The 27,556-nt window shown below is 35.8% G+C and overlaps 1 protein-coding gene across 4 annotated transcripts in view; it reads left to right on the top strand.

Annotated features, from left to right (window-relative positions):
• RNGTT (RNA guanylyltransferase and 5'-phosphatase) overlaps positions 1-27,556 on the top strand; it is a 340,094-nt gene that overhangs the window by 60,721 nt on the left and 251,817 nt on the right. For all 4 annotated transcript variants that reach the window (XM_025383641.1, XM_025383640.1, XM_025383643.1 and 1 more), the window contains 3 exons: positions 240-480; positions 12,591-12,700; positions 13,924-14,025. In XM_025383641.1, coding sequence (XP_025239426.1) covers positions 240-480; positions 12,591-12,700; positions 13,924-14,025 — 453 coding nt within the window. The remainder of the gene's footprint in view (positions 1-239; positions 481-12,590; positions 12,701-13,923; positions 14,026-27,556) is intronic.

The following is a 27,556-nucleotide window of genomic DNA, read 5'->3' as shown; positions in this document are numbered from 1 at the left end:
TATACTCACAGCAATTTAGTTTTAGAATTTCAGAATTTTCAGAATACCTTATATTAAAACGTTTTCAGAACGAATTTGTCCCTTAATAGATTGAATGACTTGAGGGTGAGGATTGTGATTTGTCCATTTTATAAACTTCTATTATACTTTATATGGAGCCTTGAATAATAAGTGAGATTTTGATAAGCGTGCATAAATGGAGGATAGCGAGGAAATTGCATGGTGTTTGTTTCCCATAGTATCGAAGCAGCAGTTGCTACTTTTGCCCAAGCCAGACCACCGGGAATCTACAAGGGTGATTATTTGAAGGAACTTTTTCGTCGGTATGGTGACATAGAGGAAGCACCACCCCCACCTCTATTGCCAGACTGGTGTTTTGAGGATGATGAAGATGAAGATGAGGATGAGGATGGAAAGAAGGAATCAGAACCCGGGTCAAGTGCTTCTTTTGGCAAAAGGAGAAAAGAACGGTTAAAACTGGTAATGTTTAAAAATATTATAATAGGTTTTATTTCTTCTGCAAGCTTATTGAGATTTATAAAAATGGAATATTGGCCATGTTTCTTTAGCTAGGTCAGATGATTCATCCTAGCCCTTTCAAAAAAAAAATTTTTTTTTTTTTTTTTTTTTTTGAGACCAGGTCTTGCTCTGTTGCCCAGGCTGGAGTGTAGTGGTAGCCTTGACCTCCTGGGCTCAAGTGATCTTCCCACCTCACTTTCCTGAGTAGCTGGGACTGTAGACATGTGGCAACATGACTGGCTAATTTTTAATTTTTACATTTTCTGTAGAGAAGGGTCTCACTTTGTTGCCCAGTCTGGGTTTGAACTCCTGGACTCAAGTGATCCTCCTACCTTGGTCTCCCAAAGTGTTGGCATTACTGGCATGAGCCACTGTGCTTGGCCTTTAAAGATTCTTAATAGCCACGAGTCTTTTTCAAAGAGAAAAATTGCAGTTATGTAAATTTCTCCTGCTTTTGTTTCTTAGGGAAACCAAATAACTTTTAGATATTAGATTGAGAACTTACTATTTCTTTACAAAGTATTGTGAGATTTCAACTAAATACCTAGTGAATATTTTTGCTAATGCTTTACAAAATTGTCACACAGTTAAAGTAACTTTACATATGAATTCTGCATCCCCCTCCATGGGTGATGCTTTCATGCTTTCCATAAAATTAAATCAAGAAGACTCACTTCTCTAGCCAACCTTTAATAATCTTCTAGAAATAAAAGAGCTAACCATAAATATGAGGGGTTATCTTCTTTTATTGGAGGATAGAAGAACTGTCGAGAGGAAAAGTACTGGTTGTACTTGTACACACACAAGTATATGAGATAGGCCAAAGGGAAAAGTTAGGAAAAGTATGGAGGTAATTGTGTTAATGAAATTATTAATTAAGGTTCCTGGTATATTATGGTTGAGTGGTATACACCATGATTCATTTATTAGTAGGCATGGTTCACAGGCAAGGAAGTAAATGCTTTGTTAGTTTATGTAAACCATATAAGTTATTTTTGGCTTAAAAAAATTTTTTTGTTTGTAAAACAATTTTTTTTTTTTTTGATACGGAGTCTCACTCTGTCACCCAGGCTGGAGTGCAGTGGTGTGATCTCGGCTCACTGCAAGCTCCCCTCCCAGATTCATGCCATTCTCCTGCCTCAGCCTCCTGAGTAGCTGGGACTACAGGTGCCCACCACAATGCCAGGCTAATTTTTTGTATTTTTTAAGTAGAGACGGGGTTTCACCATATTAGCCAGGATGGTCTCGATCTCCCGACCTCGTGGTCCACCTGCCTTGGCCTCCCAAAGTGCTGGGATTACAGGCATAAGCCACAGCGTCCGGCTGTAAAACAATGTTTTAATTACATTTACACATTTTAAATTTCAAGACTATAAGTACACTGAAAAGTGTTAATTGCTTTGAAACATAGAGATTATTTCAAAAGTAATTTATTCCTTTAGTCTGATTTATTATTTTCTGAATTTAGATATCTGAAATTACTGAGTCACATACCTAGAAAAATAACAATCACATTCTAAGGAAACTTCAATAAACAGCATAGCATAAAATACAGGTTTTGTTTATTTGTTTGTTTTTGGAGACAGGGTCTCAACTCTGTTGCCCAGGCAGGAGTGTGGTGGCAAGATTATGGCTCACTAGTGGCAGCCCAGCCTTGACCTCCCTGGGTTCAGTGATCCTTCTACCTCAACCTCCCGAGTTGCTGGGACTACTACAGTGAATCTCTTACAAGCACCATGTTGCTGGATTCAGACAACAGTTTTTGCCTTATTATTTAGTCCATGTACATTTCGTGTAAAGATTAGATTCAAATTGTCTTACTGTTTTTTTTGTGCCACTAGTGGTATGTTCCTTTCTCGCCTTCTTTATGGTTGCTTTTATTCTTCTATCACCCCAACCCATTGCTTGTTGACCATACATTCCTTTACTGTTCTTTTATTAGTTACTCAAGATTTCATGGCCAGGTGCGGTGGCTCATGCCTGTAATCCTAGCACTTCGGGAGGCCGAGGTGGGCGAATCACGAGGTCAGGAGTTCGAGACCAGCCTGGACCACATGATGAAACCCTGTCTCTACTAAAAATACAAAAAAAATTAGCTGGGCAAGGTGGCAGCCACCTGTAATCCCAGCTACTTGGGAGGCTGAGGCAGGAGAATTGCTTGAACCCGGGAGGCAGAGGTTGCAGTGAACTGAGATTGCGCCACTGCACTCCAGCCGGGGTGACAGAGTGGGGCTCCATCTCAAAAAAAAAAAAAAAAATCAGGGCGCTTGACAGTTATTTTTTTTCTAGCACTTTGAATATTTCATTCCAGAATTTATTTCTGTTGAGAAGTTAGGCACCTTGTTGCTTCTTTGAAGATAATTTCTTACTGTTTTTGATTTTCAGCAATTTTACCATGATATTTCTACTTGTGGTTTTCTTTGTATTTATCCTGCATGATGTACGTAGGGATTCTTAAATACATGGTTGGATTTGTTTTCCTAATTTGTTTTAGACAATTTTTGGCTGTTATCTTTTCAAGTATTGTTTCACATCCATTCTTTCTTTCTTCTGGAGCTCAACCTAATACCAGTAGGCCTTAAAAATTTTTTTGTTGTTGTTGGATGTGGAGTCTTGCTCTGTCACCCAGGCTGGAGTGCAGTGTTGTGATCTTGGCTCACTGCAACCTCTGCCTCCCGGGTTCAAGCGATTCTCCTGTCTCAACCTCCCAATTAGCTAGGATTACAGGTGTGCACCACCACACACAGCTAATTTTTGTATTTTTAGTAGAGACAGGGTTTCACCATGTTGGCCAAGCTGGTCTCAAACTCCTGACCTCAGGTGATCCACCCGCCTCTGCCTCCCAGAGTGCGAGGATTATAGGCGTGAACCACCATGCCTGGCCTAAAAAAAAAAATTTTTTTTTTAAAAACTACCTCCTGTGTTCTTTTTCATATTCTTTATCCTTTTGTTTATTTTTTAGTTTGGATATTTTCTTTTTCTTTTTATTTTTTTTGAGACAGAGTCTCCTTCTGTGGCCCAGGCTGGAGTGCAGTGGTGCAATGTCAGCTCATTGCAACCTCTGCCTCCCGGGTTCAAGTGATTCTACTGCCTCAGCCTCTTGAGTACCTGGGACTACTGGCGCATGCCACTACGCCTGGCTAATTCTTGTATTTTTAGTAGAGACAGAGTTTCACCATGTTGGCCAGGCTTGTGTGGATCTCTTGACCTCAGGTGATCCACCTGCCTCAGCCTCCCAAAGTGCTGGGATTACAGGCGTCAGCCTTCTTTGGATATTTTCTTCTGACCTATCTTGGCGTTTACTAATGTCCTCATTAAGCTTTGTCTAAGCTGCTGTTAAACTCATCCTTGACTACTTAGTTTTAGTTATTTTACTTTCACTCCTGGAATTTCCATTTGATTTTTTAAAAAATGATTTTCAGTTCTCTGCTGGAATTCTTCACCTTGTCATTTCAGTTTTTGAAAATATTAAAACCAGTTTTTTAAAAGTCAAATAAAAAATAAAACTAATATGTGGGTCTCCTGTGGATCTTTTTAAATGTTTTTTTTCTCTTGTCCTTTTGATATCTAGTCAATTATAGTTTTTTTTTTTTGCATACTTGAGTGTGTTTGTTTATGAAACAATTGTTTATGAAAAATTATGGGAATAATTTGAGGCTCTGGTCATGTTATCTTTCTTTAGAGAGGATTTACTTTTGCTCCTACAGAGAATTAGCAGGATATCTTAATTAAGGATTGAGGTGTTAGAAACTAGACTTTTACTAGTTTTGGGGCACTGGTCTATTTTTGCTCTGCTCTTATTCCTGTAGCCTTTGAGGATCTTAACTAAAAGTGTGGGGAATTAAACTGGACTCCTCCTACTTGATGGCCTGTAACTCCAGCTTTTATTTCCCATTCCTGTGATATTGCTGAAATTTCTCTTCAGCTTCTTACTGTCTTAGCTACCATTTTTGAAACAGTGCCTCTTGAGGAGAGTAGTGTAAGGGAAAAGCTGTAGAAGATGTCTAGCTCAGCTTTCTGGGCTCCCCTTCCCTCTTGAGTTTTTGGCCCTTCAAGTCCTATTGCCTTTCTAATTCTCTGAGGTCTTCAAATGAATTCTTTAACATTGTCCAGCTTTTTTTGTGTGTGGCTACAAAATTAGTCTAATTAGGCTGGGTGCGGTGGCTCATACCTGCAATCTCAGCACTTTGGGAGGCTGAGGTGGAAGGACTGCTTGAGCTCAGGAGTTTGAGACTAGCTTGGGCAATGTCGTGAGACCTCGTATCTACAAAAAATTAAAAAAATTAGCCAGGTGTGGTGGTGTGTGCTTGTAGTCTCAGTTACTTATGAGGCTGAGGTGGGTGGATTGCTTGAGCCTGGGAGGTTGAGGCTGCAGTTAGCCGTGTTCATACCACTGCATTCACCTGCACTTCAACCTAGGTGACAGAGTGATAGGCTGTCTCCAAAAAAAAAAAAAGCACAAACCTTCTTTCTCTCTTTTTGGAGAAGGTAGTTAGGCTTGATTTCTGTTATGAGATGGTGATTTTTGAGAATATTTGTGCTTATACCTCCAAAGGCTGAATTAGGGGAAAAAAATTCTAAATCCTTATATAGCATTTTGGTAGTTTTTTCTTTTTTCAAACCTTAATTAGTAAATCCTAAAATTATTAAATATTTTACTCATATAAATAATATATTAAAGATTAAAGAACATTAATCTTTAGTTTATTAAAGAAAGTTTGAAAATGAAAGAAACAACTTATAATCTTTCAACTTTCATACTACCACTGGTATTTTTGTCTTCTTAGAATAATTTTTCCTTATTTATTTATTTACTTTTAAAACATACACAGATGTCTTAAAGATTAGTTTTTTTTTTTTTTTGTAAAATATAAATGCAAACATCTAGGAGTATATAGAGTTAAAAGGCAAAATATTTCTTCATTCCCAAGCCAGTTGCTCTCTACTTTTTGGTTATTTCTGTGCATATGCATAGAAAACTTAGTATAGAAGAATAACTTAGTGTAGAAGAATATATACTGGGAATATATATATATATATGTATACACACACACAGTATATATACTAAAAATTATATATTGTAAAAATTAAATACTATATAAAAGTAATACTATATATACTAAGAAAGGAAAAATTTAATTTTTCTATTTGAGAAAGCAAATAGAACCTTTCTTTAGAAGACAAGAGAGGCTGTCAATCCATAAAATAATAGCAGGCTATTAAGAAGAGGAACAAATTAGAGATCTTGGAAATGAGAAGATTAAAAAACCACTTAATATGTGGGATGAGTAGCAGAATGAAATTATCAAGCTAGAGGATCTAGCTAAGAAATCCAGCATGCAGCATGAAAAGACAAAAAAAAAATGTAAAATATGAGAAATAGTTTAGAATTAACATAAAGGGAGCAATTTAACAGTATGATTTAACAGAGGACAAAATTCAATAACAACAAAGTATTTATCTGAGGATTATTTTCTGTGGTGCAGTAGGGCTGGGTCAGACTGGTAATTTTAAGAAGCTAATGGAAGGCGAGAAAGTGGAGACAGAGTTGTGTTAGGGGTTCCCTGTACCACCTTCACTTTTGGAGATTTACTAGAATAACTCAGGACTCAGCATATGGTTGTACTTATAACTGAGATTTATACAGCAGTGTACTAAGGATATACAGCTGGATTGTAAGAGACAAAGACAAGTAGAGTGTGGGGGGAGTTAATGTGCTGGCTTGCCTATGCTCTCTCTTTCTCATGAGGGGTCATCCTGAGCTCACTCTTCCTGCAGCAATGTGTTTGTAACGTTTCTGCCTGCGGAAGCTCATTAAACTCTCACTGCTCAAGATTTTTATTGATGGCCAGTCACGTGGGCACTCTCTGCTTAGCATGTAGCAAAATTCCAGGATCCCAGGAGGAAAAAAATTTTTTTCAGCATTAACTGTATTGTTGGCACAAATAATCTAGGTTTGGTGAGTCATCCTTATCAGCTGACTGAGAACACTCTGAAAGTCAAGTTCTCAGGTGCCATTCAGGAGCCAACTTTGCAAGTACTAGTGTTAGGTTAACCCTTTTCTGCAGACTACTATAAACTATTCATTCAAGTGGCTTGGTTATGATAAAAAAAGGAGAAGGGTAATTGATGCAGACATAGCCAGAAAAGACTTTTTAATATGGGATAAATTCAAGCGTATGTGGATACGGAGCTAGTGAAGTCAATGAAGTTGAAAGTAAAGATTTAGGGAATAATGATAGAGAAACCTCTGAGGAGATGCAAGGGAATGGAGGTCAAGTGTAGTTTTTGGAGTAATAGGTCTTCAGCAATAGGAGGGAAATATCTTTCTTAGTACTGGAGATGTAATTGAGATTGTGATTTTTTCCTCAAGTTTTAGCTGCCTATGTGTGGGAGTAGAAAAGACTAACAGTAGGTTGACTCAAGGTTGGAGAAATTTAGTTTGGGTGTGATGAAAACAAGAGGTAAGGGGCACTGAGGCTATCAGGGGAAAAATAATTGAAGTAATCAGCCATAGGTTCTCGGCTGAATAGGAAGTAAGGTCAGGATGAGGTGCCGTTAGAATGTGTAAAGGAGAAATGAAGGGACTGTTAGTCTTGGTGAAATTGAAAAGTGGGCATAGTGACAGTAAAAGAGTTTATAAAAGTTAGAGCAACATGTTGGTTTTAGAATGCTGTTGGCACTCAATCAATGTGAGTTGAATTGAATCAAAAGGTAGAGTGGTTTGAAATGATTGTGATATGGCCATGGAGTAGGATGTTCCAGTTGGACAAAGATGAGGGTCATTGAAAATGAGATGACTGAACTGTAAAGGTTGTACGATAGGTCGAGTTATTTCAGTGGATGTTGATGTTACCAATATAATGATAGAAGTTAGAATAGTGAGAAAGACCAACTTTTTTTTGATGAATGTAGGGCAGTATCTTTCAATACACAAAGGATAGAGGGTTTTACTACTTTAGACTCTCTGACTGTAAGTAGCAGAAAATAACTTTAGCTTAAATATTAAGGGTACTTATTCATGAGTAAATTGGTGGAACTCAGGCACCGGAATATGCCAGATTTTAGGACAACATTGGAACCTGGACCTGGAAAGTTACTTAGAACCTAGTTTCTGCTATTTTTTCTTAATATCTCACCTCTGCTTTTGTCCCTTTATTTGTATCAGTCTTCTCATTGGCTCTGTCTCTCAAGACAGGCTCTTCCTGATTTCTCATTTTCCTGGGAGATGTTAACTGTCTCAAAGCTTCTGAGGTAACCTGTAATAATTTTAGCCACATGCAGAGACTAACTGCTTGTCTCTGAATCCCAATTTCAAATTACCAGGAGAGACAATCTGATGGCTTCAGATTGAGTTAGGGTTATTTGTGCTCCCATCAACTTTGGCTGGAGTAGTATGTTATCTTGTAATGTCATATAAAATGGCCATTAGGCCCCATCTTTGTGGGTGGGGAGGGCAGCTCTTAAAGAGAGTTGTTATGCCAGCACCCACAGTGGATTTCTGCTTTACTACAGCTGAGTGGTATAGCTGAAAGGAATTAGTGTAAACGGAAGAGGGGCTTTTGAAAGACATTAGAAAAGCAACGAGGAGGTAGAATAGTAGTTTAAATTACTGCCATGGATCTTGGGCAGTAGGAGAATAAATAGCTTTAAGATAAGTGGTCTCTCTGGGGAGAGCTAGCTTTTAGTTGAGACACAGGGTACGGGGTGTTCAAGAAAATGGTTGAGATGATAGGAGAAGGTTATTTATGAAAAAGGAATTCCAGGGTTTACATTGGAACTCTTTGGGAAGGCGATTATTGATAAGATGAACCAAGGAAAGGGGCTTTAAAGCAGTGAGTACAAAACCATCAGAGAAGAAAGGGGACTGGAGAGTTGAATTGTGGATGGTGTCAGCAGTAGTTGACCTATGGTTGACAGGGATGAGAAGCATAGATATAATTACTTATTACATTTATGGTTGGAAAAGCTTTCATTTTTCTTTTATTTCCATCTGAGGTTGAAGATAGTTGACAGAGGCAATCTAAGAATGACTAATTATTTTGTAGATCACATCTCTTGACATAATGAAGGTATTTTTGGTTTGAGACTTTGTTAAGCACAGTCTTTTCTGATTCTTATATTGATGTAACTATATATTCAAGTAATGGACTCCTTGTAGTTACTTTTGATAGCTCTCTTTGGGTTTGTAACTGTGGTACATGTCCTATTCTGTGCTTGGCCCCTTACATTCCTAAGACACCTTCTTTATTCATCTTTTGAGGACATGCATTACTGAGTTGCAGGAGTATGACTGACATGTATGTTGCTTGCTCCTTGAACTGATGTCCGAGATCATTTCTTTGAATACAACAATGAATGTATTTTCCTCATTATGAAAATATGCTTGTTGTACATATATACTTGTATACATTTTCTCTGTACACACACACACACACACACAGCTGTCTGTCACATAAATTGGCCTCATCTTCTGTAATTACTAAATTTCTGTCTAAAGAATCACTCATTTCTGTTGCGATAGCCATGCAGATTTTAATTTTAAGGCTAGTTGACTCTGTTTATGAAATATATTTCTATAAACATACTTTTTAAACTTTTGATTTTTTTTATTTTCACAAATAGAAATAATAATTTGTTGAAAAGTGAAAATAAATGTCAGTGACTTTAATACTCAATTATAGTATGTACGTAATAATTCCAGACCTAAGACATTGCTATTTATAATTTATTTTTAAAATTAATTATTTATTTTTTATTTTTATAAATAGAGATGGGTCTCACTATGTTGCCCAGGCTGGCCTTGAACTCCGGGGCTCAAGCAATCCTCCTGACTCAGCCTGGGATTACTGGAATGAGTCACCACATCTGGCCACTGTTTAGAATTAGTGATCTTTCCATTATAAAGATTTAACTATTTAATGCTGAAGTGGCCATGTTTTCAAGGAGTGAAACCATCTCATACATAACAATGAAGGTTGCCAGCCATAGACTTGGAATGAGATCACATATGGGGATGAGATCTTTCTAGTTAGCCTAGTACTGCTGTACTGGCCTGTGTGTACATGGGGTCCTTCAAGTCAGGCCTTGCAAGGCATGCCGGCTGTGCCATGTTCGTAAATGGGGCAGAGGAAGCTACAGCAATGGAAAACTAGCTATGTATGTTAGGTACAGCTATTAAAACAAGGTAGGAATGAGGCTAGGCCCTTAACTTCCCTAAGGCATACTTTTCTAGCTACCTTCTGCCCTGTGTCTGGCACCTACATTCTGGATGATTGTTCTCTTTTATCCATTCTGGATTTTTAAAATAAAATAAATATGAAAAGCATCTTGATCTCTTGTTTGTGAGAAGTGATGCCCTGAGATTTAGCTTCAGGAATATGTCATGGCTAATGCTTACCATATTTCCCAAGGAGGGAAATACAGGATTTTCTAACACTGGTTAAAAATGCAAATTCAAGATTTGGAAGGGCTGGTATAATGAAATAATGAGCAGTATCAGCATGTGCAAATCTTGTTTGAAGGATTTTATGTTCTCCCCTCTTAGACCTTTTGTACATTTAGAATGTTGGAACAGTTTCTAGATCTCTAATATGAAAACCAAGATAGCTGCTTTCAGGTTGCTTTCAGCTCTAAGTAGAAATAACCAGAATTGGCTTACAGTAAACAAACTACATCAAGAAATAAATAAAAAAAAAAATTAGTGATCTTTCTTGGAGTTATTACATAATTTTGAATAATATAAAAATGGTATTTTGTCAGAGAACTATTGTGGTAACATTAAATAGCAAATTATGTTAACCTAAAGTTACCAAGGATGATTTGTGTATGAAGTGTATCATACTTTTTTTCATTGGACTTAACTTCTACTTTTCTTTTTACTTATTTGTTGTGGAAGAAAATAGAGGAAGTTAAAAAAGAAGTTGATGCATGGTAGGAAAGATTAAGGAAGAAGAACAGGCCAGGCGCGGTGGCTTAAGCCTGTAATCCCAGCACTTTGGGAAGCCGAGACGGGCGGATCACGAGGTCAGAAGATCGAGACCATCCTGGCTAACACGGTGAAACCCCGTCTCTACTAAAAAAAATACAAAAAACTAGCCGGGCAAGGTGGCGGGTGCCTGTAGTCCCAGCTACTCGGGAGGCTGAGGCAGGAGAAGGGCGTAAACCCGGGAGGCGGAGCTTGCAGTGAGCTGAGATCCGGCCATTGCACTCCAGCCTGGGCCACAGAGCGAGACTCCGTCTCAAAAAAAAAAAAAAAAGAAAGAAGAACAATAAATGCATGACAGCCATTTACTGGATGATTAGGGTTAACTTTTATAACCAACCTCAGTAGTTGTTAGATCAGTCCTGATGCTCAGTATTTATTGGCTCTGTTAAATTAAAAATATTCAGCTTACTCAACCGTATAGAAATGTTATTAAAATATTTCTGTGGTAATATTGTGGGAAAGTGCTTGGTTGAATGTTGATCATATTTTCTATGCATTAGTCCTTTTTATTGTTTGTTAAAAAAAGAAATAGTGTTTGTGTTTTTAGTAGTAACTTAGGTTAATTTGGCCTTTGCTTTTATTTTGCCCATTTCAGAAGCTAATGTAAATTTCTTAACTTTGCATAGGAAATCCATGTTGATAAATGAAGCTAGACACTTTCTTTGTGTAAAACTTAAAAAGAACATCTCATGCTGTTAATACCATCAGAATTAAGATGCTTAATATTGAACTCTCTAAAAAGAAGTGTTCTCTTTTTAATTAGCATAAGATATAATTTTATAAGGATATTGAAATTATCTGAACACTCAGTAAGTAAATATGTTACAAACCTCATTATCTGATTGAGCTTTCTTTTCAAAATACTCTTTTTTTTTTTTTCCTTTGGCTGTTGTACTTAATGATAGAAATGGTTTTAAACAGAAAAGCCATTGACTAGTACAGAGAGGTAATGGTATAATAGGAGAGGGATGGTACTCCTTGGTCCTTTGGCTTATGAAGTTCCTGAATTATGATTATTTAAGGAAAGCAAAGTAGAAGACAGATAAGTACAAAAAGTGATTCAAAATTAGGGACAAACAGTAGGACTAGTGTCGCTGGAAGGATTCAGGATTCTTCTAGATTTGACAGGAATGTATGTGGGTGAAATATTAAGTATTCTTTTTTTCTTCTCTCAAGTGGCTCAGGTTGCCAAGTCTTTGCCAGAAGGCTGAACGTTGTAGCTTGTAGACTAAATTTTTATTCCCTAATTACATTAACAGCTAGAATTGTTTTATATATTTTTCTTAAGACTGATGCCAGCTTTTTCTGGACCTGAAAAGAACTGTAGCATACATGTAGACTATTTTTTTTAGGTTTAAAAATTTCCAGAAGTGTTCCTTATTTGTTTGATATTCTCCATCTGCTTTACTTTGCTGTGATATTTCAAAATATGTAGTTCTGAGTTAAAAAATTTAGATTAAAAGTTCCATGATGAGTAATATTTTGTTCTATTAATATGTTAATATATGCAATGACTGTGGCTTAGCCACTTTGCCTTACACTCTTACTCTGGTTTACAAAGGTAGAGGTTTTGGTGTTTATCCCCTTAAAGTCCATACTTCACTCATAATAACACAACTCCTTCTCCCTTCTCTCCACTGGTGACTGGTATAGTGTAGGCCTGTTCAAATTCTGTCTTTTACCAGTTGATTTACATAAAATCTTTATGCCTTATTTACTCATCTCTCAAATAAATATAATACAATCTATTTTTGCAGTGTTGTAAGGATTAGAGAGAATATTTGCAAGATGCCAGACATTCTGCTTGGCTCTCAGTAAATGGTAGATAAATTACTATTACTGTTATGATTTGAGAAGTGCCTGTAGAGTACATATGTATATTGAAGAAAACTATATGCTGGATTTAGGAAAACTAGTGTACAATCCTAGGGGAGTTTATACAGCAGACCATTTCTGTTAGATATATTGACTTGCTAAGATTTGTGAAAACGAACTAATTTATCTCTTAGTCACTTCTTTGTAAATGAAGTTGAACTCTAATAAAATATTTTTCTTTTTCTTGTTTTTCCTTTTTTTTTTAAAGGGCGCTATTTTCTTGGAAGGTGTTACTGTTAAAGGTGTAACTCAAGTAACAACACAACCAAAGTTAGGAGAGGTACAGCAGAAGTGTCATCAATTCTGTGGCTGGGAAGGGTAATAAATATTTTAAAATTTTAAATAAAATTTACTCTTACTTTGCAACACTTCAAATTAATAGAAGCATTGGCATATCTTCTTGGCTCCTTGAAGTTAGTATGTTTGCAATAGAATACTTTAAAGGTGTCAGATTTCTTTCAAGAGAATCAATGCAATAACCAGACAGTTGAGTCAAAATTAGATGACTCACATATTTTCCTAAAGTAATAGAAAATTGTTTTCACTGACTAGTATTTGTTTCATGTCTTTGACTCTACTGCTACTGATTAATGTTTGAGCTAGTCTCTCAGTTTGTTAAGAGGGAAGAGGTGAAATTTTGATCTGCCTCATTTTCCAGTTTTTCTGTAATCAGAAGTCTAGGAAAATCAGCTTTAAATATATTCAAGTCGTGGCATTCCCTGCCACGACTTGAAAATATCTTTCAGACATGTCATAGTGGATTCAGGAGAGCATACATTGCTCTTACCTGTTGCTCTCAGGTCTTGGTCTATGGTTATTTCTGCTGGTCATTGGTATCTGTGGCAGAGAACTGTAATACGGTTGAATGTAATGAAAAAGGATTATTGCTAAAAATTCCTAATATCAATTCCTAATGGAAATAACTTTTATTACTGTTAGAGGAATATCAGATAAATCATCTAGAAGTAGTTTTAACTAAAATATGAAAATAATGAAGAAATAAGATCGGTTTTAAAGTTGTGTTAAACCTTAATCTTGACCTACACCCTTGGTTTTAATGTTGTGTTAAACCTTAATCTTGACCTGCATTTCTCCGTTTTGTCACTTCTGGGTATCTTTCGAGGAGAAAGTTGCCAACCTTGCAGTTATGTCAAGTTGGCAGTGTCATGTTGGAGAAATATGGGGTCTAGAATATCATGTAAGGTAATAAAGCCAAGATTTAAACTTCTTCCTTCAGTACAAGACTTGTAAACATACCTGCTTTACTATTTAGATAATGTATACTAATATTTTAAAATTAGCTCAGTGATTATACTATAGCAGTGGTAATTTAGAACTCTGTTAACTTGTATTCTAAAATGTCAAGAAAATGATAATCTTTTATTAGTATTTTTGTGAACGCAGATGTTATTCCAGTTGACATTAATCTCATGATAGAGAGAACCTTGTGATAAATGTGTGATTCATTTGAGATTGGTTTAAGACATGTATTGCTTTGTATGAATACCAGCCACGATAGTAATACCATGTTCTTCTTTAAGGTCTGGATTCCCTGGAGCACAGCCTGTTTCCATGGACAAGCAAAATATTAAACTTTTAGACCTGAAACCATATAAAGTAAGCTGGAAAGCAGATGGTACTCGGTAAGTTAGACTTCTAAAAAAAATTATACAAATAACCTTAATGCTTGAAGAATATTGCTTTGTTGTTAGGAAAGTTTACACTCTTCAGAGTGTGAATTTCTGATGTGAACAGAACAATAAATGTTTCAAAAAATTATATATTTTTTGTTTTGCTAGTATTCTAAGCTATGTAGTACAGTTATCTCTCATTCTGCTAAATTTTTGATTTTCGAGCGTAGCTAGTTTAATATAAATTATAATCAGATGTTAAGTTTGAAAGTGTTTTTCTCTTAATGATACAGTTTTTGGTATGTCTGCTGCCCACTACCTTGTTTTTTAATGATATTGGACATGTTAAAGTTAATAGAAAAATTGCCAGTTTATAATCTAAAAATGATGAACTCTCTCTGATTCATTCTGTATTTTACTTCTTTGAATAATTTGCCTTATTCTCTTTATATACTCGTAAAGTTATTGCATTATTACAACAAAACTTAATTTCAAATTTTATATTTCTAAGTTTTAAGATTTTTAAAATTTGAGATAGGGTCTTGCTCTGTCACCCAGGCTGGAGTACAGTGGCACGATCAAGGCTCATTGCAGCCTTGAACTCCTGAGCTCAAGCAATCTTCCCACCTCAGTCTCCTGAGTAGTAGTTCAGCATCCTGAGTAGCTGGGATTATGGGAATGTGCCACCCTGCCTGGCTAATTTTTAAATTTTTGTAAGGATGAGGTCTCCTTATGTTGCCCAGGCTGGTCAAGATATTAGTAGAGATTTTATTCTTCCTCAGCAACATTTTACTTTTTTCTTTTGTAATCCATATTTTTTGGATCCATTACAGTTTTGCTATATGTATGTATTCATTCAGCAAATGTTATAAATAGTTGAAATAATTATTTTAACATATTAACATAGAAGTCATTATTTCATATTACAATGTTTTAGAGTAACTAGAAGTACATATATGTTAGCTTTTAAATGTTATTTTGAAGATGACAGGTTCTATTTAATTTTTATGAGTTTTGGAAAGTCTTAAGTGGCAGTCATACTCTTTGTATCATGACATCTCCATCTCCATGTAACATGTAGTTACCTTAAAAGATATATATGGAGACAAGAAGTGGAGCAGATATAACTCGGTTTCAATATTAGGTGACTGTAATGATCTAACCTGATATGCTTTCTAGAATGTTTAAGTATTTTATTATATTTGATGTTATTGGTAATATGTAAAAATATTTTCATTCATTTTAATTGTCTGCCTCTGTTGGAAACAACTTTGCCCCTTAGTTTAGCATTTTTTAGCTTTTTAAGGGTATTTTATAGGCAAGACAGATGCATTTGACAAAATTCAGAAAATAACATTAAAAAAAGAAGAAAATAAGAAATTTTACCACCTAGAGATTATCACTACCACCATTATGGTTTGACCTTTTTCTCTGGGTTATATGGCAGTTATGGTTTTTATTATTATTATTTTTTGAGACGGGGTTTCGCTCTTGTTGCCCAGGCTGAAGTGCAATGGCGCAATCTTGGCTCATTGCAACCTCCACCTCCCAGGTTCAAGCGATTCTCCTGCCTCAGCCTCCCAAGTAGCTGGGTTTACAGGCATGTGCCACCACATCCGGCTTATTTTGTATTTTTAGTAGGGACAGGATTTCTCTATGTTGGTCAGGCTGGTCTCGAACTCCCCACTTCAGGTGATCCGCCTGCCTTGGTCTCCCAAAGTGCTGGGATTACAGGTGTGAGCCACCATGCCTGGCCTATGGTTTTTATTATTAATGCTTTGTGTACTAATTCAAGTAGTTAAATAACAAGTATTTGATATGTATATGTTTATTTGTTCATATTATTTTGAATTTTCTTAATGAACTAGCCTTAAAAATTAATAATAATGCATAATGCAAAATTGAAACAGTGTAGAACTGAAAAAATGTGCCTTGTGTGCTTGCAGTAGTTACACAAAGACAGGTATAGATCAATATACAGATCATTTGGATCTTTTACCCATTCTGCACCCTTCCCCGTGAATATGTGTTTTTGACGGATAAATGAAAATTAGCCTCTCTGCTTATTTTCAGAATATTAAAACTATATTTAATATGTTGGGTTAGATTATGTTCAGAATCTATTGGTAGTAAGGATGTTAAGGATACTGTTGAGACATATATTTTAATAGATACCTAAAAACATCTTAACAAATGGGTTTATTACCTGCTTCTTTGGGTGGAGAACGAGTGGAAAATGTGAGGTCAAGGTGTCTATCTCTAGGCTTTACACTACAAAATGAACTGAGTATTTGGGATTGAGGCATAAATTAAACCTCTTAGGAGTTTCATATTTTAGGTACTCTTTTTTTTCTGTTAAAATTTATTTTATTTTATTATTTTGAGACAGGGTCCTCACTCTGTTGCCTAGGCTAGAGTGCAGTGGCACAATGATTGCTCATTGCACCCTTGACCTCCTGGGCTCAAGTCATCCTCCCACCTCAGCCTCCAAAGTAGCTGGGATTACAGACATGTGCCACTATGCCCAGCTAATTTTTAAAATTTTCTGTAGGAATGCGATCTTGCTATGTTGTCCAGGCTGGTCTTGAGCTTCTGGGCTATAGTGATCCTCCCGCCTTGGCTTCCCAAAGTGTTGGGAAGCCACCACGCCTGGCCTTAGATATGCTTTACTTTCTGCATTGCTTTCTTCACAGTATCATGGTAAGCTTTGGGCAAAATAATAAAGCCTGCAAAATTTGTCTCTAGCTTCTGCCATCCAACTTTTGTGGATTTTGTTTCTCCTGTGTAGTTGTGTGCCCCTTTCTCTGTGTCTCGGTATTGTTAGACCCTTAGATGATTGGCTAAAGTAATTTTTTATGAAATAATTGGTTAAGGTGTTTTTGATTGGTAATGGAAATATCTGATTTCTCCTAGAACCAGGCTCCACCAAACACAAAAGGAAAACCCCTGAGTATTTATTGAATACCTACTCTGTTTTAGGATACTTTATTCTGGGAGAGAAAAAATTTTGCAAGGTGTTTCTGGAGCAGTGTAAAATCTGTCTTTTGCACAGTAGGATTTAAGTCCAATAGCATGGAAGAGGGACTTTCTGTGAATAAGATGAAAAGAGCCTGAGGAGGCTGTAGAATGGTCTTGGAGGCTATGAAATCAGAATAGCTGATTAATAGCTATGAACCCTGGACTCCATTGTCATTAAAGCTATGTCAGGATAGAGTGTAGGATTTCTTTTTATTATCCTTATTTCATAATTTAATGACAATTTGTTATATCTATTAACAATATTTAAACCAAGGATGTCTGAAATTGAGTGTAATAGGAAACCTGGATATCGTTAACAGTAAAAGGTACTGTGTAAGAATTTTGCATTAGCCTGACCAAGGCCTGAAGGCCTGGAGATAACAGTAAGTAGAGTGACTTTAAAAAAAAAAAAAGAAAGAAATTGTGTTTTGCTATGTTGCCCAAGATGGTCTCAAACTCCTGGCCTCAAGTGATTCTCCCCTGTTGGCCTCCTGAAGTACTGGGATTATAGGTGTGAGCCATTGAACCCTGCCTAGAATGCTTTTGACAGGAAACTCTAATGGATTCTAAAACATTGTAGAATAGGGAATATTTCTGAAGTGTAAAGCTGGGTAATAAAACAGAAATACAAAAGTTATTGAAAATTAAACAGTGAGAAATTTATATTAATTGTAATAGGTGAATTGATGGAGACTAAGCTACTGTAGTCTCAGAAACAAATGAAATGAAAGTTTGATGGACGAATTAATTGTGTTTCGTGTATTTCAATAAACTCATACTTTTAAAAATGAGATTTCTTTAGTTTTTATAGTTCTGAGTACTTTTGATTGCAGTTTTTGATCTCTAATAATTAAACATTTAAAAAAATCTTCTAATTTGGAATTATGTCAGACTTAGAAAGTCTTCCAAAATAGTACAAAGAATTTCCATGTGCCCTTAACCAGATTCCCCAAATGTTAACATCTTATACTATTACAGTACAATGGCCAAAATCAAGACATTAACACTGATGTATTGATTATTGATGTTATTCAGATTTCACTAAAAGTGTCAATATTATGTCCTGTTTCTGGTCCAGGACCCAATCCAGGATCATGTGTTTCATTAGGTTGCCATGTCTCTTCTTCTTTTTTCTGCAATAATTCTTTAGGCTTTCTTTCATGACTTTGACACTTTTGAATAGCATTGGCTAGTTATCTTGTAGCTTGTCTCTCAGATTGAGTTTGTTTGATGTTTCCTCATGATTCAAGTTGGGCATGCTTGCAAGAACATCACAGTAGTAATATTTGCGTGTCATTTCAGGAGGCACATAATGTTGAATTGTCCTATTAGTGATGATTGTAACTTTGATCTCTTGATTTAGTTGGTGTGTGCCAGATTGATAAAGTTATTTTTGCTTATTATTTTATTTTTATTTTGTATTTATTACTTTATTTATTATTTATTTATTGATAAAGGCATGTCTGCCATGATAAAGTTATTATTTTTCCTTTGTACTTAAGAATCTGTGAGGGAGATACTCTGAGATCATGTAAATATCCTGTTTCCTATACTTTTCCCCATTATTTTTAACATTCTTTAATGATTCTTACCTGAAACAGTTACCACTGTTATGTTTGCTGAGTAGAATAGTGGAATTCAGCTGTTGGGAAGAACTTTCCGTTCTTTCTCATTTCTTTATTTTTTCTTTTTTTATTCCTATCAGTGTGGACTCATAGACACATATTATATTCTGTGGGTTATAATCTATCTTAGTAATTATTTTATTGTTCCAAAGGTCTCATTTGACCATTGAGAGACCCATCAAGTGAGTCCTGTCTTTTGACATCTCCCCCTCATTTTTTGAGTACTTTCTTGTTTCTGGCACCGCTAGATGTTGCAGACTTATCTTGTGCTTTTCCTACCCCAGCCCTGGAATCAATTGTTTCTCTAAGGAGTGGTATTTAGAAACCAATTTCTGCACACAAGTTGGGCTTATTAGTACCGGGATACCATTGCTTCTAGGCCCTCTCAGAAGATAGAGCTAGGAAATGTGTGTGTGTGTGTGTGTACATAAATACACACCTATATCTGTTTCAGTATCTGTCTCCATCTGTATGTGCATGTATACATTTTTTTTTTTTCAAAATCATGAGTTCATACTGATACTTCCAGTTCTAATGTACTACCATAGGATTTATTGAATTTTTTCTCATTTTCTATTTGTAACTCCTCTCTCTGGTAGGGAGACACTAGGTTTTCATGATCCATAATATTTACTATGATACACATAAAGTAATTTTGGAATTGCTATTCCAAACCACTGTGAGAAATCCATTTGAACAGAGTGTAATATTTGTGAACAGTTGGTCTGACTTTAGAGCCTTAGGGTATATAAAGTATACTGTGTTCCAAGGTTACTTAATTATTTTCTCTCTTCCTGCCAACCCCTTTAGTGTAGATAGTTTTCATTTGTAATACAATTAATTTGTTTCTGCTTATATTCTGAGTTTGCCGTCATCCTTTGTTGATGTTAATTTTTCATTTTTCTGAGTGTGTGAAACACTACGGTGATTCTAAAAGTCTACACTCAGTGTAGTTCTGAGTATACTCCAAGAAATGTTACTTTCTCCTATCCCTTTTAACCCTTTCCTGAGTCTACTCCAAGAAATATTACTTTCTCCTGTCCCTTTTAACCCTTTCCCTTTCTCTTTTCATTCTGTTCCTACCCACCCGCTTAAGTAACCAGCCTCATCATTTTCTGATTTACCCTTCTTGCATTTCTTTTTGTACAGATAAACAGATGCACTTTTCCTTTTCCCCTTTCTTACAGGAAAGATACCATACACTTTAGAATTAGTCTTTTCACCTTGCTTTTTCCATTTAACAGTATGTTCTAGAAACCACTGCATTTCACTTCACAGATACCGTCCTCATTCTTTTTTTACAGCTGCGTCATACTCATTGTGTGAATGCATAGTTTATTCAACCACTCTCCTATATGGAGATATTTAGATCGTTTCTAGTATTTTGTAATTACAAATGATGCTGTGATTAATAACTTTGAGCTGACTTTCCCCACCTAGGTTGGGGTTGAAAGCCTAACCTCAGGGTCAGTTTCTAGAAAGAAGGATTGCTGAGTTGAAGGCTAGGTGTATATGAAGTTTAATTAGATACCACGAGTTTCTGCTTCAAAGGGGTAGTGCCAGATTGTCTTCCCACAGGCAGTTTGTGAGAATGCCTATACCACTGCAGCCTTGCTAACAGAATGTTTTGGCAAATTTTTCAATTTTCATCAATCTGGTTAGTGAGAAATGGTATTTCATTCTCGTTTTAATTATGAATGAAGTCGAACATCCTCTCATATGTTTAAGGGCTATACTTATCTTTTTTGTGAATTATCTGTCCTTGTTTCTTTTCTATTGTCTTTTGACTTTGTTCATGTTGTTTTTTTTGCCATACAAAATTTTATTATTTTTATGAAGTCAAGTTTATTAATTTGTATTGCCTCTTGATTTTGATTTATAGTTAGAAACCTTTCCTTATACTGAGATTAAAGAAGAATTAATTTTCTCATATTTCTTCTAATATTTGTATGGTTTGATTTTTTTAATCTGGAAGACTTTTTAAATTATAGGCAATCTAACATTTCTATATATTTAAAAACTCCTTCTATTGTCATTGTTATTATTATTACTTTGCTGTGAAGAATTAATATCGTAAATTCATTTTGAGTGAAGACTATCTTCTAAGGTTGGAACTGAGTCATGATGATCCACTTGAAAGTATGTCATCCTGATAGTGACCACCTTGCCTGTGTACTGGGTGTTAATATACAGAAGGCTTATTTTAAATTTACTATTCATCAGTGTTTTGTTATTTCTTTGCAGTATCTTTTACAGTAATGGAAGGCTTTTAAGATGAGAAATGTATGGTTTTGGTAGGAGTTGAGGAGTTGAGTTCAAGTCAAAAGGAAGGCCTAGTATCTCTAATTCCGATCCACAGGCTTCTAACTTAACTTTGCAAAGAAGGACATGGATTTACAAATGTTTTATATAGTGTGTGCTGTGCACCTACTTCCCAAATGTACTTCAATTTTTTTTTTTTTTTTTTTCCCCCGTAAAGAGTCTGGGCTCCTTCCTGTTCTTGTCTCTACAACTCAGCCTGTAGCCGAGTGGTATTAGCTATTCTTATATTGCTTTTCTGTGGAGGAAAACACAGTCTTCTAGAGCTGAAATCTTAAGAATGTTTTGGGAAGATCAGAGAGCTTCTTTAGAAAAAGTTTCCAGGCATTTAATCATACTTAGTATCTTATCTTAGTTCATTTGTGCTGCTATAGCAGAGTACCTCAGATTGGGTAATTTATAAAGAACAGAAATTTATTTTTCACAGTTCTGGAGGCTGGGAAGTTCAGAGTCAAGGTGCTAGCAGGTTCAGTGTCTGGTGAAGGCTGCTCTTTGCTTCCAAAATGATGCCTTGTTGCCACGTCCTCCCATGGCTGAAGGGGTGAATGCTATGTGCTCAAATGGTGGAAGAGCAAAAGGGCCTAGCTAGTTACCACCAGCCCTTTTGTAAGATCGCTAATCCCATGCACGAGGGCAGAGCCCTCATGGCCTAATCACCTCCTAAAGGTTCCATCTCTCAGTGCTCTTGCACTGGAGATTAAATTTCACCATGAATTTTCAAACCGTAGCACTTGTTTATATTTTAACTTGTTGAATTTTTGAATTTTTAAATTTTATTTAACTTTTTCCTGAGCTTTGAAAATTATTTCTTGTTACATTCCCCACCTCTAAGACTTTAGTAATTCACTAAATTATAGTTTCTGTTTCTTGGATTCCTCTGTGTGTCAGGTAGTGTGCTAGGTTCTGGGGAAACAGCAGTGAGCAGTGTGGACACTGTCTCTATCTCATAGAACTTGCAGGTAATTATTTAACTAATAATAAATTATTTGGGGATAATTGATTAACAGCTTGACACAAATTCAATTTAGACCTTCAGCACATATCTCATAGCCAGATAAATTCCCAACTGATTAAATAAGTGTAAATAAAATTTATTTTCTGAGAAAACAAGATAGCAGAATAAATTAGGTTAGATATACCTCTGGCACATGTTTCCTTAGCATTCTTTGGATATTTAGGTAGTTGGATCTTGGGTTTAGGAGAAGAATGTGGATTGAAAGTACAGATTTAGGAGACAATAGCATGTGATAGTAAGACAGGGATATGGACAGGCTGCTGAGTAGAGGAAGCAATGGTGACTGAACGTAAGGGAGGTGGGTGAAAAGCAGGAGAAATATCTGCCATTCAAGCTGAGGGAAAGTAAAAATGTCTCCAAAGAAAGGTTAAATCTTATAAAGAATTAGTAAGCTAAGGAGTGAAAAGTGTCTGTTGAATTTAGCAACAAGATATTTTGGATTGGGTTGGGATGTTCTCAGTTTTTGTATAGTATAGAGTAGGGCAGTGGGAGTAAGTTGAAAGTGATGACACTTTTCCTTTAAACATTTCCTCTCTTTTTTCCTTTGGCTGTTGTTAACAAATGTCTCTTCTGAGGGAGATTCCAAGAGAGCAAAGAGAACGTTATTAAGAGTTAGTGAAAGCACCTTATTTCATCCAAGAGACAGTTATGGCAGGGCATTTTATCTGTCAGTGTCTGCCTCCCTCCCTGCCTGCCTGCCTGCCTGCCTGTCTGTCTCACATTGAAATTCAAATGTGAAATAATTGGCAATAAATGTTTATTAACTTGTTTATTTGGAATAAAAATGAAGTTGGACTCTTCCTGTCAGATAGTGGGACTTTCGATTTGGCTGAGGGTTTTGATAGTGAGAGTTGGTCAAATGAGTATTACATAGCAAGCATTTTCGTGTAGATTAAATCAGCCAAAACTGCAGTTTTGGGATTTTGATGAAAATAGACTTCAAGCATTTGATAAAATAAAATCATTTATATTTAACCATAATATTGGTGAAGGTGTATTGAAATATAACACTCCCTCTGCCCCCTCCCCCCACTTTCAGAGTTAAACAAAATGATTCTCAATGAAAGACTCACAATTACATTTGATAGTCACTTCATATGTCTTTATGCCTCCTTGATTAGATTGTCCTTCAATTTTGTTGAAAGCTGCCGAATAATCAAAGTTTATTTTAAAGGAGCTCGTTGAACTTCTGACAGTTCCTAAAATACATTAAACTTTTTTCTTAATATTTCATTTGTCTTCTGCACTCTTATTTCATTATTTTCATGGCTCTCCCCAGGAGGGGGGAGTCAGTTCTACTTGAGTGTAAATGCAACACCAGGAGAAGTGATACAATGTTACTACAGTTACAGTTGGAATTGAACTGTCTTGTAATTGTGAAATACTGCTTTTTCACAGATATTTTGGGAAAAGATAGAATTTTATAATAAGGATTTATCTGTGTACTTACTTTATTAGCAGACTTTGTAATGCAGTTAAATAAATTAAGTTTTCAAAATAAATTAATTCAACATCCATTGAAAGTTGTGAAGACTTAGAACTATATAAAAATTTTAGAATTAATTTTCACGCATTTTAATTCTTTCTGCTGAGAATTTGAGTACTATAAATTTAATTTCAACTGTTATTGAATCAGTAGATAAAAACCAAATGTTTTTAACAACTACTGTTGTAAAGCAAATAGTAAAGTAAAAGATAATAACTCACATTATGCTTGACGTAGGAAAAATGTAAGGCTATGGGAATAATGTAATAGACCAACAAAAGGGTTGGTGCTGTGGTTGCAATTTTTACATATGTATCTATATCTGTATTTATATCTGTATTCTTTGACTTACATATTTATATAATACACACACATATACAAGCAATCCTGCTTCAAGAAAAACTGAATATAAAAGGTAATTTTGGGACTTGCTTTATAAGGAAAATTATTGCAGGGAATAAAAAAAGTCACTTAGGCATTTATGGAAATGTAATTTATATTCAGCTTTTTATAACACATTTGTTAAGTAGGTGAGATACATTTGCAGAATATTTCTTGAAGGAAATTATAGACAGGTTTATTTTTCTGGATCCTGGTCTGGGGATTTCCTCTCTCCCTCCCTCCTTCCCTCCCTCCCTTCATTCATTCAGAAATTATACTGAAAATTTATTTACCTCTAGGGCTCTGTGTTAGGTGCTGCATGGATTAGGACTGCTTAAGACAGAATCCTCCGCTTTAACTTGCTGTAATTCAGCTTTAACTTTTCGTTCTAAACATTCTCCGTAAAGGACCTAATAGTAAATATTTTATTTGTGGGTTTTGTGGTCTCTGTCTCAAATACTCTGCCATATAGCACAAAAGCAGCCATATCCCACTGATCTTACATAAACCAAATGATGTATTTCAATAAAATTTGGTGGGTGTATTTCAATAAAATTTTATTTACAAATTAGCAGGTCACATTTGGCTTTTGGACCATAGTTTGGCAACCCATCATTTAATACATTCTCCTTAAAAGACAGTCTTTACATCTTAAGTGTTCTTTCTTTGTAAGAGAGTGTAAAAAGTGAGCTTAAGGTAGGGAAGCATATTAAATATAAAGATTTTTTAAAATTTGCTTTTTTTTACATTTTGAAGTAAGATTTCTTCCCATTAATTGTAAGTTCATGCTAAGCCATTGGTACTTTGACAAGATTTTTTATGTAATTTACTAAATGTATCATTTGAAAGACAAGATTTTTTTTCTCATGAAAATCATTCCCATGCCTTTGTTAGAGCAGGGTGCTCAATGTATGGTCATACTATATGTGCCCTGACAAATACACTTCGTGACTTGTGAATAGCATGTAGAAATAGCTGTTGTGTGGATAAACTATAATATGTTCAGGCAGCTTCTGTATTTTCTGCTGTAACAGTATTTATTTATTTATTTAGAGACAGAGTCTCACTCTGACACCCAGGCTGGAGTGCAATGGCGTGGTCTTGGCTCACTGCAACCTCTGCCTTCCAGGTTCAAGTGATTCTCCTGCCTCAGCCTCCTGAGTAGCTGGGACTACAGACGCGTGCCTCTACACCTGTCCATTTTTTTGTATTTTTAGTAGAGACGGGGTTTCACTATTTGCCAGGCTGATCTCGAACTCCTGACCTCATGATCTGCCCACCTCAGCCTCCCAAAGTGCTGGAATTACAGGCATGAGCCACTGTGCCTGGCCTGTGAAGGTTTTTATACAGAACCATGCAATTACCCCAGGTGGTTAGTAGCTTGCTTGGGTCCCTTGATATGTATCTCATTAATAATGTTTGTAGCATATGTTTATTCTAATGACTGGAGCTGAATGTTCAGACAGGTATAGTGTGGATAAGGTAATGCGATGCTAGACTAGAAAAGTTTTACATACTGAGAAGAATATTAAAGAGGTTTCAGATGTCTCTGGAATAATTTTCAGTGAACTACAAACAAAAAAGTGTATCTTACCATTTAGGAACAGAATGAGTCAAATTATGATCAATTAGGTATTGTGTCTACTGCTTTCATTTAGATTTGTTCACTTAGCTCTTTATAAATTTCTTTTTGGCTCTAGTTTTCTTTTGAAAGCAAAGCAAATAGCTCCTGATATGTAACATAAGAACTGGAGATGAAATGAATATTGGAATTAAATAAGAATTTATCTCCTATCTTATTATTTACAAATAAATATCAGTTATAGCCATTATATCATATCTAGTATTTAGGAATTCAGCAGTAAATAAAGTTATGTCTGGGAAGGACTTTTAATTGTTCTGGGGAAACTTAGAGTTTTTGTGGAGGTGTCTGAGGGACCAGACTCTGGAAAAGTAAAATATTTATTTCAAATCGTATAAGTAGGTAGTGGCAAAATCAGCATCATTCTGTATTCGAGTACATGGGCTTTTACAGTTAGGTTTAAGCTGGGCATGGTGGCTCATGCCTATAATCCCAGCACTTTGGGAGGCCGAGGTGGGTGGATCACTTCAGGTCAGGAGTTCGAGACCAGCCTGGCCAACATGGCAAAACCCTGTGTCTACTAAAAATAGAAAAAGTAGCCGTAGCTGGGCATGTTGGCTTGCACCTGTAATCCTAGCTACTTGGGAGGCTGAGACACGAGAAACATTTGGACCCCGGGAGGCGGAGGTTGCAGTGAGCCGAGATTGTACCACTACACTTCAGCCTGGGCTACAGAGCAAGACCCTGTCTCAAAAAAAAAAAAAAAAATACATAAATGAATAAATAAATAAATAAGTAAATAAAAATTAGGTTTAAGGTAGTTTTTCCTCATAATAATGGGAATTATACTAACTATACTAATTTTAGGACTCAATCAATGTTTAGTATCATACCTCTGGTGATAACCAAAACTCTTAGAGAGAATGTAGGCCAGATCTCGTCATTTAAAGACTCCAGCCCTGTTTTTAATAGTAGTTTCATCAGAACTATAGTTAGGGATCCAGGCCAGTTTCCTTGCAACTGGGTGGAACACAATAAAGCTCCTGTGTTTCTTTTATCACGGGGAAGTGAGACTACCAGAGAATATTTAAAGGTCAACTCAGAAACACGGTTTATTGATCTGAAGCTACGTTTAATGATATGTTGTGGTAAATTGGCTCAAAAAGAAGGACTCTTTGACTCCCTCCCCAAGCCTAAATCTTTCTTTGAGTCCCCCTATATGGAATAGATAAAAGTGGTAATGCTTTGGTTGCTGCAAATTGAGGAAAACATATGGGGTTGCATTCTGGTGTGGCGTCTGAGGTTACCATGAACCTTTTTAGGGCAGCATTTCCAGTTTACCATCATAGGAACCTTTTATTAAAAAAAAATTCAGAGATTCAAATTCATTAAGCCTGGATTGGTTCTGAGAAAATGCATTTTTGAAAAGCACCCCAATTATTTGTGATTTTTAACCTGATTTGGGAGCTGCTATATGTGGTGCCTCATGGAACAAAATTTAAAAATCAGTGACCTAATTCAAAGTACTATTTAGCCAGCCATTGAGTTAAGAATATACCTGAGAATTTCTCCATTAGTTGGTGGAGACCCACACAAAATGCTTATTAGCACATTATTCAATTCATATTAGTTGTTGTTATAACTGAAGACTGTTTTGAAAACCATTATTACATGGGAACCAACATTGGTTTCCCAGAGTTCACTCAGAATTCTTTTAGGGTGTGGTATAGTTATTGTACAAGAAGAAAATTAAGTAAAGGCAAAACAATCTAACATTTTAAAACCAAATCTTTGAAATACCTGTTGGCTACTAGTCACATCTTTAGGATTTACTAAAGGATAAAAAGGTCCCTTAAATAGTAGTTTCTTTAATCAAATCCTAAGTATGAGAGTTTCTACTGGTTAATAGGGATACTATCTTTGAAATGGTATTTGAAAATAAAAATTAACCAAATTTATTACCTATTACCAAAATCTGGCTAGAGAACTCTTAGAGCTAAGCAGATACAGATAAAACTTTGGTTGCAAGCATAGGTGCAACCCTAAGTCAGAATTTTCAGTTGTCCAGGTTCTGGGGGCAGCAAACATATGAAGCTTTGAAAGATTAAAACAAATTT

Source organism: Theropithecus gelada, chromosome 4, assembly GCF_003255815.1.
Source record: "Theropithecus gelada isolate Dixy chromosome 4, Tgel_1.0, whole genome shotgun sequence".
In the NCBI taxonomy this organism is placed as follows: domain Eukaryota; kingdom Metazoa; phylum Chordata; class Mammalia; order Primates; family Cercopithecidae; genus Theropithecus; species Theropithecus gelada.
The sequence above is the reverse complement of the archived record's forward strand: the minus strand, read 5'-3'. Positions and strand labels throughout refer to the sequence as shown.